General features: G+C 46.8%; 1 protein-coding gene and 1 long non-coding RNA gene across 5 annotated transcripts in view; one reads left to right on the top strand and one right to left on the bottom strand.

Annotated features, from left to right (window-relative positions):
- The window catches only part of Rpap3 (RNA polymerase II associated protein 3), a 33,699-nt gene extending 20,982 nt beyond the window's left edge, over positions 1-12,717 (top strand). Inside the window, exons 11-17 of the mRNA XM_052160814.1 lie at positions 3,589-3,659; positions 3,766-3,867; positions 6,096-6,316; positions 7,252-7,438; positions 8,536-8,633; positions 8,981-9,081; positions 12,441-12,717. Coding sequence (XP_052016774.1) covers positions 3,589-3,659; positions 3,766-3,867; positions 6,096-6,316; positions 7,252-7,438; positions 8,536-8,633; positions 8,981-9,081; positions 12,441-12,526 — 866 coding nt within the window. The 3' untranslated portion in view covers positions 12,527-12,717. The remainder of the gene's footprint in view (positions 1-3,588; positions 3,660-3,765; positions 3,868-6,095; positions 6,317-7,251; positions 7,439-8,535; positions 8,634-8,980; positions 9,082-12,440) is intronic.
- On the bottom strand, positions 38-1,359 carry LOC127667656 (uncharacterized). Of its 4 annotated transcripts, XR_007973912.1 has the most exons (7): positions 1,273-1,359; positions 1,177-1,240; positions 1,017-1,080; positions 761-824; positions 473-600; positions 313-440; positions 38-88 (listed from the first exon to the last, which is right to left on the bottom strand). It is a non-coding gene; the product is annotated as an uncharacterized LOC127667656 (long non-coding RNA). The 4 variants fall into 4 exon arrangements; XR_007973915.1 differs by lacking the exons at positions 38-88; positions 1,177-1,240 and adding an exon at positions 260-312 and having other exon boundaries at positions 377-440; positions 921-1,048; XR_007973914.1 differs by lacking the exons at positions 38-88; positions 1,017-1,080; positions 1,177-1,240; positions 1,273-1,359 and adding exons at positions 260-312; positions 889-1,016; positions 1,081-1,166 and having other exon boundaries at positions 377-440; positions 761-792.
- Positions 12,718-12,946: the final 229 nt, after the last annotated feature.

The raw sequence follows: 12,946 nt of genomic DNA, 5'->3' as shown, positions 1-12,946 counted from the left end.
CTGCAGAATAACTGACACTCTTACCTGTCAGACTGCAGAATAACTGACACACTCACCTGTCAGACTGCAGAATAACTGACACTCTCACCTGTAAGACTGCAGAATAACTGACACACTCACCTGTCAGACTGCAGAATAACTGACACACTCACCTGTCAGACTGCAGAATAACTTACACACTCACCTGTCAGACTGCAGAATAACTGACACTCTTACCTGTCAGACTGCAGAATAACTGACACACTCACCTGTCAGACTGCAGAATAACTGACACTCTCACCTGTCAGACTGCAGAATAACTGACACACTCACCTGTCAGACTGCAGAATAACTGACACACTCACCTGTCAGACTGCAGAATAACTGACACACTCACCTGTCAGACTGCAGAATAACTGACACGCTCACCTGTCAGACTGCAGAATAACTGACACGCTCACCTGTCAGACTGCAGAATAACTGACACACTCACCTGTCAGACTGCAGAATAACTGACACGCTCACCTGTCAGACTGCAGAATAACTGACACACTCACCTGTCAGACTGCAGAATAACTGACACACTCACCTGTCAGACTGCAGAATAACTGACACACTCACCTGTCAGACTGCAGAATAACTGACACACTCACCTGTCAGACTGCAGAATAACTGACACACTCACCTGTCAGACTGCAGAATAACTGACACACTCACCTGTCAGACTGCAGAATAACTGACACACTCACCTGTCAGACTGCAGAATAACTGACACGCTCACCTGTCAGACTGCAGAATAACTGACACGCTCACCTGTCAGACTGCAGAATAACTGACACGCTCACCTGTCAGACTGCAGAATAACTGACACACTCACCTGTCAGACTGCAGAATAACTGACACACTCACCTGTCAGACTGCAGAATAACTGACACACTCACCTGTCAGACTGCAGAATAACTGACACTCTCACCTGTCAGACTGCAGAATAACTGACACACTCACCTGTCAGACTGCAGAATAACTGACACACTCACCTGTCAGACTGCAGAATAACTGACACGCTCACCTGTCAGACTGCAGAATAACTGACACGCTCACCTGTCAGACTGCAGAATAACTGACACACTCACCTGTCAGACTGCAGAATAACTGACACGCTCACCTGTCAGACTGCAGAATAACTGATACGCTCACCTGTCAGACTGCAGAATAACTGACACGCTCACCTGTCAGACTGCAGAATAACTGACACGCTCACCTGTCAGACTGCAGAATAACTGACACACTCACCTGTCAGACTGCAGAATAACTGACACTCTCACCTGTCAGACTGCAGAATAACTGACACACTCACCTGTCAGACTGCAGAATAACTGACACACTCACCTGTCAGACTGCAGAATAACTGACACACTCACCTGTCAGACTGCAGAATAACTGACACACTCACCTGTCAGACTGCAGAATAACTGAAAAGGGAAAACAAATAGTCAAGAGGAGAGGGCATCAGCAACTGGGCATGGAGGTTAACGTGAGGGCTGTGGCGATTCCTTTCTTATTCTTTTGCTTTGGTTTGGTTTTGGGGACAGGGTCTCTTACATAGACCTGAACTTGGTGTGTAGACCAGGCTGTCCTCGGACCCGTGTTGTCTCCTGAGTGCTGTGATTAAAGGCATGCTCCAGCACACCTGCCTGGCCTTTCTCATTCCTGGTGTGCGGGTGTGTTTGCTCGTGGTCCCTTGTGCCCACCTGCCCTTTGACCTTGTGTTGTAGCTCCCGGGCTCTGCAGGCTTCCGAGAGCCGGCCTGGTCTGACCTGTGCTTCCCTGGGTGCTGTCGTCCCTTGTTCCCTCCGCTGTGCTCTCACTTGCTGTTTTCTTGTTTCCTCTGAAATCTATGCTGGGGACAAAAGACAAGAGCCTATGCTGTAGAGTTTATCTCCCTGATGGAAGCCAGAGTCAGTGGGGAAGAGGAGACTCCAACTGAGAGAACGCCCCTAACCATTTGGCCTGTAGGCCAGCCTGTAGTGCATTTTCTTGATTGTTAATTGATATGAGAGCCCAGCTTACTGTGGGCAATATCACCCTGCTGGCCTGGAGGTCCTGGGTGCTCTGTGAAAGTGACAGGGCAGCTCCCCTTGTGGCCCTGCACCACTGCCTGCCTCCAGTTTGTGTTCCTGCCGTGACTTCGCCAGTGATAGAGTGTGACCCGAGAGCTGTGAGCTGAAGTGAGCCTGAGCTGCGTTTGACCATAGTGGTTATCACAGCACAGAGACCGGAAGTCAGAGTCCTGGGTTTAAACCCAGGCCCTGTGCCAGTTTTCCCACCCCTTCCTGATGTCCTTAGCACAGAATAGCCGTCAGGCTTTTTCTTTTCTAGTGTGTACGTTGGGGTCTGGCCGCTGCTTCCTGTGCCAGGTGTAGCTGCAGCCCATTGCTTTTTGTTTTAGCAAGTTATGGTAAGATTTTCTTACCATCTGAAGTGTATATTTTCAGTGCTGTGTCACCCTGTCTCTCTTTATTCTAAACTGTGTCAGCTGCTACCTGTTTGTCTTCTCTTCCCTTAGCGAGCCCCTGGCAACCGCTGTTTCCTGTTAATGTGATTATTTTAATATTCATTACTTTTTTGGGGGGGGTGGAACAGGGTCTTACTGTTTAGCCAGGCTGGACTTGAACCTTCAGCCCTCTGCGTGCTGGGATTTTAGGCATGTGCTGCCACACTGGGCTAAATTGCTCATGTTAGATTTGCCAATTGCTCTATTTATTTTAACTTAGTGTGTTTTTTAAGCTTTCTGTGTGCTGAGGTAGTACTTCTTAAAGTGTTTTTTTACATTTTCTCTTTTACATGTTATTGAACATGTGCATGCACATGCATGCATGTCACAGACACATGTGGAAGTCAAAGGCCAACTTTCCTCCTACCATGTGGGTCCTGGAAGTAGAACTCAGATCAGTCAGGCCCGTGGCAGGACCTTTACCAGTTTCAGCATCTGAGAGAGAGTCTGCTGTGTTAGCCCTTGCTGGCTTAGCATTTGCTAGATAGACCAGGTTGGATTTGAACTCACAGCAGTCCTGCCAGTGCCTCCTAAGTCCTAGGATTACAGGGGTGTGTGACCGCACCTGGCTTCATTGCCTTTTAAAAGCTGAGTGATATTCTGGGTATGGTATTCTCTTAGGGGAGTCATTCCCTCATTTATTAAGTGTGAGTGTGGTTCTGTGCAGTGCTCCCTAAGTCTCTCTGTGACATCTGCAAATCAAGGGTGCAGGAAGAGGTCCTGGAAATCCATGGGAGCAGCTTAGCAAACCCTTGTTACTGCTGCCCCCTCAGTGTCCCAGGTCAAAGGTCAACCTCGCTGAGAAATAGGAGATGCTGCTGAGGGTGGTGGCCTGTTTCCACCCCCAGCATCTGGGTGGGAGGGACAAGATGATTGAGATTCAGGTTATCTTTGTATAGTTACTTCAGGGACAATCTGGGCTACACAAGAACCTGTTGCAAAAAGCCAAAGTAATTAAATAAATAAAATAAAGGGATTATTAACTAAAGATGTCATGTTTTGAATGTCATAAAAGTAATTTTATTACTTTGTTATTTTTTTAAAATCTTTGTTAGATTTTGAAACTGTTTTACTTCTGGAACCTGGAAATAAGCAAGCAGTGACAGAGCTTTCCAGAGTCAAGAAGGTAGCGTTTTCTTCACCACAGTGCCATCGTATTATCTGACACATAAATTTGTTGGTTAATGTAATTAACTCAATATTTTGATAGTTATATCAAATTTGTTTTCAAGGAATTAATTGAGAAAGGATGTTGGGATGATGTCTTTCTCGACTCCACGCAGAGACACAATGTGGTGAAGCCTGTAGATAATCCTCCTCCACGAGGGTCCGCTGTAAGTAAAGCGCTTTCATTCCTTACCATTCAGTGTCGCTGTTATGTTAGTAGAATTGGAAACAAACTTTGAATTAGAATGCCAGGCACAGGCCTTTAATCCTAGCACTTTGGAGGCAGAGGCAGGCGGATTTCTGAGTTTGAGGTCACCTTGGTCTATAGAGTGAGTTCCAGGATAGCCAGGGTTACACAGAAATCCTGTCTCAAAAAACCTCCAAAAAAATCCCATATTGAAAATTCCTGATGTACCTATTTAAAACTTTTAATAAATCCCTCATAGAAGTTATTGGCAATATTAGGGAGAATTGCCTGTTTTGATTTCTAGAGTAACTTTTGTTTCAGTTACACAGTTTAGCATGTTGATCTTTGAGTCACTTTGACATTTTGTTATCTGCTAAACTTTGTCCTCTCTCCCTGGAGTTCTGTTTGATATTGGCCATTGATGATGCTTCCTGATGGATTTTGGTCTGCTGGTTCCTCCATTTCTGCTATCTCTGTTGGTTCCTTGTTGGTGTCAGTTTCCTGGGGGACTCTCTCCTTACGTGACTGACTACTTCATCCACTTGGGTAGCTTCTAGTCTGTGCCTGAGCTGACGTCCTGGTTGATTTTGTCCCTTTCATGGTCTTTGGTCCTTCTAGGGTAGAGCTCAAGGCCTTTCTAGCCTTTCAGGGACTTCATCATCTTTGTTCTCCTTATGAGAGGGTGTCTGCCTGCTGGGGTGTGGTGTGTGCTCCCGTGGGCTTGGTGTTTAATTTTACTGTGTCTATGTGTTATCTCCCAACTGCTGACAGCAAGAGAGGATGCTGGCATCACCATGCTTTGGGTTAGGAAGACCACTAGGCATTAGTTGGGGAAAATGTACTTTATAGCATTTTTGTTTAGAGTTAAGAGTGCCAGCATTTAAGCAGTGAATGAGGGAGATGGGGAAGCAGAAAGGAGGGGTAAAGAATGAGAGATTGGAGGTGTGGAAAGTAGTAGAGAAAATAGTACGTGTTAGCTTTAGAGAGAGGAGGGACAGACAGAAGTGCCTTTCCCATGAGACACACAACACAGTGGACATAGTACGGAAGTGTAAATACTAACAGAGGCAAAAATTTTAAAAAATTAAAGAAAAAACAAAAGCAGTTAAAGATTAAAGTAGGGGCCAGTGAAATGGTCCCCTGAGTAAAGGTGCTTGTCACCAAGCTGACACGAGTTCAGTCTCTGGGTCTACACAGTGGGTCTATACATTGGGAGGGGAGAACTTGACTCGTTGTCTTCTGACCGCCACATGACCCCCTCCCAACAAGTAAACGGAATAAGAGATTAAAGAAATACAAACAGAAGTGGACGCTTGGCCAGGCAGAGGACTTGCGGCAAAAGCACCAGCCATGTAGGTTTGCTGACAAGGTTAGACCCTGGAACCCGGGTAAAGCAGGATTCAGTGATGCGAGTTAGATCACAGCACTCTGACAGAAGCCAGTCTGACAGTATAGCAGCAGCAACGAGAGAGGCTGCCTGTTTACTCCTTACTTGACAATGGGGAATGCTACTTATTAAACTGGAAAGCTACTCTGGATAGCCCCTATCAACTTCGTAAAGGTGATGAGACAGATCTGTAGCCTGGACTGGATTTATCCAGCCGTTGCACACCTGAAGAGTGCATAGAGTTTCACATTGGACTCTCATCCAGTGCTGGCCTGTCTTCTCTTGCTGTACAGCCTCAGAACTGCTCCCCTCAGGAGGGTTCTGTCCGCCAGGAGGGTTCTGTCCGCCAGGAGGGTCCTGCCCGTCAGGAGGGTCCTGCCCGTCAGGAGGGTCCTGCCCGTCAGGAGGGTCCTGCCCATCAGGAGGGTCCTGTCCATCAGGAGGGTCCTGTCCTGGCTGTCCGCACCCTCCCTTCCCCCTCCTCGTGGACTGCCTGGCAGCCTCTCTCCTGCCCTCCCTGCTCTTGGCAGTTGACCTTTCACCTTTGTAACTGTTACTGTGCTCATCCCTTGATTCCCACTTTGAGGTGCCTGGGTAGGCAAATAGCTTTTTATTGTTTGTACTCTCAGATTAGTATATTGCTAAGTCTGTCTGTCTTGAATTTACTTTTGATTTTTACTTTTACTTTTTAATTTTACAAATTGAATTTACTTTTAACTGGGATGTTAGCTGTAAGAACATACAGCATTTTTAAGTATACAGCCTTAAGATGGGAAAAGGTTTAAGATGTTGATTTAAAGAATCAATTTTAATTGTTTTAGAAAGCACTCAAGAAGATTTTTATTGAAGAAACTGGCAATTTGATAGAGACTATCAATGCACCAGATGGTTCTGCCACCGTCCCCAAGAGTGACCGAGCAACAGTGACAGTGGGCACTGGGGGCAGGAAGAACCCAAGCCAGGGGCCCTCTTCGCCCGCAGGGGGCACTCCAAAAGCTAAAGTGTTGAAAACAGAAGCAACCAGTGACACTTCAGCCCCACAGTGAGTAGGCACTGCTCCTTCTCTGTGATCACGGCAACTCTGACGCGGTCATGTTTGAGCAGCTAACTGAACGGTCTAGTGAGCTCCCCCGTCTGCTTAAGGAACTTACCAAAGGGAGCCTACAGGCGATTGAGAGATGAGCACACGGTTTGCTTTCCTTTCCTTTCCTTTCCTTTCCTTTCCTTTCCTTTCCTTTCCTTTCCTTTCCTTTCCTTTCCTTTCCTTTCCTTTCCTTTCCTTTCTCCTTCCTTCCTTCCTTCCTTCCTTCCTTCCTTCCTTCCTTCCTTCCTTCCTTTCATGTAAGTTATTAACAACAGCAACATTAGTCCACACGGCGTCCTCACTGATGACTGTGGAGAAGGTGCGGACCCACAGGGTGGGGTTGGGCTTCTGGTTAGTCTCATAGTGCCACTCCGTAAGCACACGAAGTCTGCTTTTAAACACTGGACTATAGTAAAGTTTATTAAGGTGTTGTATGGATTATTCAGAAATGCTGAATAAAGTGAAGTATATCTTCCTCCTCAAACATCTTGAAGCTGTGGTAACTCAGATTTCTGAAAGGCTATTATACTAGATAGAGATAATCCTCTCAGTGGGCCAGCTCAGCTCATCACCAGCAGGTGACTGCAGCTATTGTATAGCCGGACACACACTCACACACACACACACACTCTCTTTCACACACTCACACGCACACACACACATACACACTCATGCACACGCACACACATGCACACGCACATACACGTGCTTGTGCACACACACATACACACACACAGATACACACACATACTCACACACACACAGATACACACACACACAGATAGAAGCCCAGTGTTAACGAAGTCCACTGTTAGAATTCCTGTTGCTCTCTCCTTTTATTGGTTTTGGCTGCTCGTTCTGTCGCTCGTTGGCTAATGTCTGAAATGCTCCAGAGCCCAGGTGGATGTGAAGCAGGAGGTGTGGCAGCCTGTGAGTGAGAAGGCCTCTGTGAGGGTGCAGCCGCCGCCAGGGCAGTCGGCCACTGTGGCTCTGCCTCCAGTTCCTGCCAACTCCTTCCAGCTCGAGTCTGATTTCAGACAGTTGAGAAGTTCCCCAGAGATGCTGTATCAGTACCTGAAGGTGAGCAGGGTGGGGAGGAGGGGCCAGCAGCGCTCCTGCGTGGGTCAGAGGGTAGCTTCTGGCTGCCACAGTTGCACTCCACAGCAGTGCCACACTTGAATTGTGTGTAGCACAATAGAATATGCCTCTCCCTGCTGGGTGTGCATTGTCCTGGACAGACTGTATCAGGGAAGTGAGCTGTGTGTGGAATGACGTAACGTCTAATTTCATATTCTGTACCTAAGCTTTAGCTTTAATATTTAATCTTCCACTGGGGGAAGGAAACCAAAGCCCTTGGTCTTCTGTGTGCCAGGCAGAGCCAGTAGTATCTGGGCATTTATTTCCTGAAAGTGAACTTTTATTTGCTTCATGAAAATAAGCTAGATATGTGAATTTAGCAAATCATAGATAATAATAGTCTTCAAGTGTAGTGACATTGCCTTACACTTCTGTAATTAACAATTACTTTACGTAATGTCTCAAGCAAGTCTGCTTTTACCTCTGTAGTTGTAGTTTCTGAGCTCTCTCGTGAGGGTCCATCTTTCCTGTTCATGGAGCTTTCCAGCTATTACAACTATTTGTTATTGGCCGAGCGTGGTGGCGCACGCCTGTAATCCCAGCACTTGGGAGGCAGAGGCAGGAGGATTTCTGAGTTCGAGGCCAGCCTGGTCTATAGAGTGAGTTCCAGGACAGCCAAGACTACACAGAGAAACCCTGTCTCAAAAAAAAAATTTTTGTTATTCTTAATTATGCATATGTGTATATATGTATGTATGAATGTGTGTATATGAGTGTGTGTGTGTGTGTGTGTGTGTGTGTGAATGTGTCAGACTCCCTGGAGCTGGAGATACAGGGGTGCTGCTGCTGGGGTACTGGGAATTGAACCTGGGTCCTCTGCATGAGCCGGAAGCGCTCCAGCTCCGGGCGTCTCTCCAGCTGAGAGCTATGGCTGTCTTAGGTCCCCATCTCTCCCTCCTTCTTTCAGGGTTGTGTCTGAGTAAAACCTCACTATCTTATTAAATAGTGATGTTTACTAATTATTCATAGTATTTTATTTGAGCAGTTATATAATACATGTAATATGAATGTTTTCAAATTCAACTTTCTCTTTTTCCAAGAAAATCGAACCATCTTTGTATCCCAAGTTGTTTCAGAAAAACCTAGATCCAGATGTATTCAATCAAATCATTAAAATTTTACACGACTTTTACATTGAGTAAGTTGAGTTTTTAGTTGTATTTTCATATTGAATATTATGTCTAATGATTTAGAAAATTAATTCTTTAATCTTGATGTTGTGTACGTGGCAACAGCAGCTTCCTGGTAGGATTCACTGTGTAGAAACACTGCTGTGGGAAGCTGTAAACGGGGAGAGACTTCTTAGAGGAGGTGTGTGGAGACCTCTGCGTGTGAGAGGGCCATTGGCCGGGCTCCCGCTAAAGGAAGAGACTGTGATATCTTCTTTATGCTGTTACCTTGGGGAAATGAAGACTCAGCTGTTACTAGAAAAAAACCCACGCTGCCTGTACCTGACTGCTCATGTTTTTATTTGGACTGTTTCAGGAGGGAAAAGTCAACTCTGATCTTTGAAGTCTTAGAAAGCCTTTCTCAACTGAGAAGGTTTGACATGGCGGTGATGTTTATGTCTGGACCTGAAAGAAAGCGTAAGTTCCAAGAAAGCAGATTTTCCCATCTCTTCCTCCTCCTGCCTTGATTTCTGTTTTACCATGCACAATATACTTAGAGTCAAACACAAATTACGTCCAGTTCAGTGAAGCTGTCTGCAGTTGGATCCACGCGGTTAGAATGTGTTGTAGTTCTTGGCAGGATTTCTTTTTTTTTTTGAGACAAGGTTTCTCTGTGTAGCCTTGGCTGTCCTGGAACTCACTCTGTAGACCAGGCTGGCCTAGAACTCAGAAATCCACCTGTCTCTGCCTCCCAAGTGCTGGGATTAAAGGCGTGCACCACCACCGCCGGCTCTTGGCAGGATTTCAAGTGCAGGAGCTGTCTTCATCCTCCAGCACAGGAGGCAGCCGAGGCGTGGGGTTACGGGTGAGGCTGCGCAGGTAGGAAACCAGCTGTGCTGTGGGCTCCTAAAGTGTTGTCAGTGGTGCAAAGGTTAGACTCTACCATTGTGGAGTGAGCAAAGGGTCCTGCCACAGGGCAGGTTGTCTGTGATCCTCTCTGAGAGGCTGCCCTGGAGTCTCTTTGCTCTGAATTCTGAAGTGCAGAAGTCAGTCGGGTGAGGACCGGTAGCTTCCAGGGATCAGCGCGAGCTGGAGGCTCTGCATGGTCTCTGCAGTAGCTACTGTACAGCTCTGGCTGGCCTAGAACTTAGCAGCTTACAGCAGTGCTCCTGAGTGCCAAGTGCTAACATGCCAGGCATGTGCTACCATGCATAGCTAGAAATGCCGATTTCAGCCAGGCAGCCAGGCGGTGGTGGAGCACGCCTGTAATCCCAGCACTCTGGGAGGCAGAGGCAGGCGGATTTCTGAGTTCCAGGCCAGCCTGGTCTACAGAGTGAGTTCCAGGACAGCCAGGGCTACAGAGAGAAACCCTGTCTTGAAAAAACAAAACAAAACAAAAAAAAAGAAATGCCAATTTCTTTGCTTTTAAAAATTGGCAAAAGCTGGACATGGTAGCACCGACTTTTAATCCCAGCACTCGGGAGGCAAAAGCACATCTCTCTGACCTCAGGGCAGCTTGGTCCACAGAGCAGGTAGCCAGAGCTACACACACAGAAGCCTGTCTTGAAAAACTCAGCAAAAACTTCACTGTGCCTGCCTGCCTTCCGTCCTTCCGTCCTTCCGTCCTTCCTTCCTTCCTTCCTTCCTTCCTTCCTTCCTTCCTTCCTTCCTTCCTTCCTCTTTCTTCTTTCTTTCTTTCTTTCTTTCTTTCTTTCTTTCTTTCTTTCTTTCTTTCTTTCTTTCTTTCTCTTTCTCTTTCTCTTTCTCTTTCTCTTCTTTCTCCCTCTTTCTTTCTTTCTCTCTCTCTCTCTTTCTCTCTCTCTCTTTTTCTTTCTTTCTTTCTTTTGGTTTTTTTTCGAGACAGGGTTTCTCTGTGTAGCCCTGGCTGTCCTGGAACTCACTCTGTAGACCATGCTGGCCTTGGCTCAGCAGCCTGCCTGCCTCTGCCTCCCAGAGTGCTGGGATTACAGGTGTGCGCCACCACCGCCCGGCTTCAGTGTGCCCTTCTTAAGGTGCTCCTACACCAAACACCTTGAGCTCCTCTTAGGTCCTTGTGGCCGTGACACAGAAGGTTCTCGGTCAGTCTGCTTGCTAGACCGCTCAGCTGGATGGTCCATGCACCGTGGGCTCCGCCCTCTGGAGCCTGGGGCAGCATCTTGAGTTTGAAGCCAGCCTAGACTATAACAGGGAAGACCCTTAGCAACAACAGACAGCAGTAAGAGAAAGATTCCCGTACTCACATCAGGAAGGAAACAAGGCTTAGGGATTAAAATGTAGTTTGGGCTGGAGAGATGGCTCAGTGGTTAAGGGCACCTGTTGTTCTTGAGGTCCTGGGTTCAGTTCCCAGTGCCCACACAGTGGCTCACAGCCATCTGTAACTCCAGTCCATAGGCTATGATGCCCTCTTCTGACTGGCACACACATTGTGTGTGTGTGTGTGTGTGTGTGTGTGTGTGTGTAGGTAAAACATTCATGCACATAAAATGAATCTCAAAAACAAAAGAAAGGAATTTATGTTAGTGTAGTAGTGTGTGTCCGGTGTGTGTGGCTGTGGGCTATCTGTGGAAAACCCCTGGGGTCAGTCCTTGTCTTCAGCTTTGCCTGTGGCGGGGTCTCTGTAAGCCACTCGCTGCTGCACTTACTAGGCTAGCCAGCCCTAGCTCTTCTCCCGTCTGCGGTCCCGCTGTCACTGCTGAGGCTGCTGGGTCTGGTCCTGGGCAGCGTCACAGGCATCTCGGGCAAGCGCTTTATCCACTGAACCATCTCCTCAGACTCAGTTTTATCCTTTTTAATATTTGGAGACAGAATATATAGGAAACAGAAAAACCTTTGGGGACATTGAGAGTAGCCAGTCATTCTGGACTGTGAAGAGAAAGTGTCAAAACCAAATGGCCTTGCAGCTTCATGGAGCCTAGTAAGTAGTGACGCAAATCCAGTGTTCGGAGGCGTGACCTAAGATCAGACTTGCCTCAGACTGCTGAGCCATCTCACCAAACTCCTTTCCCTAAGGGCCTTGCTGCTTCCTTCTGGAATATCTGCTCCTGTCTTCACTCCTTCAGTTGCCGCCCGTGGCTGACAACTCTCTGGTTAGAGGGCCTGCCTGCCTCCGGCGGCCTCTCCTCTGTCTCTCTCCGTCTCTCAGAGCTGTGGTTCTTTTATGAATATGCTTCTTCCTCAGAAGAAGGCAAGCTCTGGAGCAGGAGCCCTGCCTCTGCCCTGCGCCTCAGGCCTCAGTGCGGGTGCACAGCAAAGAGTCCTTTTTCTGTGGGGTGCACCTGGAGAGCCTGAGCCGGTTCTTCACACCCCCCTGGCAGCAGGATCATGGCCTGGCCTCCCGTGCGCGGAGTGAACACGGGGGTATGTGGACTCGTTCCCTAAGACTCAGAAACATGAGCTCTGCTGACTGGTGGATTGCCACTGAGAGTAACGGAGAAGGGGAGCAGAGTCCTGTGTCCCAGACTGCTTAGGGCCTCCCTGAGGGGAGGAGAACGCCGTACTGGCAGGAAGGCAGTCTGGAAAGAACAACCTCTTCTTAGATTACTCTTTAAATGTACAAACTTGCTGGACAAGGTGGCTCACGCCTTTGATCCCAGCACTCCAAAGGCAGAGGCAGACAGATCTGGGTTCGAGGACAGCCAGGGCTACACAGAGAAACCCTGTTTCAACAAGCAAACAAACATCCTTAGTATACAAATAAGAATTTATGAGAAGTGGTAATTACTGGTAAAAGGTGGTATAAATTTTATTTGATGGATCAGATTAATCTCTTGAATTTATGTTTTGCATAGTGTTTTAGAATGAGAGTGACATACAGTCTTTTTCTTTTTCTTTTCTAGTCACAGATGTATTATTCAATCACTTAGAAAAATCAGAATTGAAGGAGGATTCTCTTGAAGAACTCAAGAAGAGATACGGCGGCTGACCATGATTGGACATTGCTGAGGCTTCTGTGCACATTATTTTTCTTACTGAAATCAAGTGTTTGGCTTTTTACGAAAGTGAAACCTTACCTGAGAGGAGTGTCCTCTCCGGATGGCAGTTGATTCACTGTAAGTGTTCTGTGGCCTAACTAGTGAGAAATGCTTCAAATAAATTAAATTTTTATGAGATATATTTATAAGGGTTGGTATTTCATTTTATAAGTAACTTTAAGTGTTATACTACTTACAATCCTCAGTGTCTCAGAATTGTAACATTTTTATACTTTTATGGATTTTTATACTCACAACACATAGCTACTGCATTTCCACATTAATAAAGTAGTTTCCACGGAGAGGGTATTATCTGCTAGATAGCAGAATTGTCTCCCTCCCCATGCACCAAACTAAACCACCATTTTATC

Source organism: Apodemus sylvaticus, chromosome 17 (genome assembly GCF_947179515.1).
Source record: "Apodemus sylvaticus chromosome 17, mApoSyl1.1, whole genome shotgun sequence".
Taxonomy (NCBI): Eukaryota; Metazoa; Chordata; class Mammalia; order Rodentia; family Muridae; genus Apodemus; species Apodemus sylvaticus.
The sequence above is the reverse complement of the archived record's forward strand: the minus strand, read 5'-3'. Positions and strand labels throughout refer to the sequence as shown.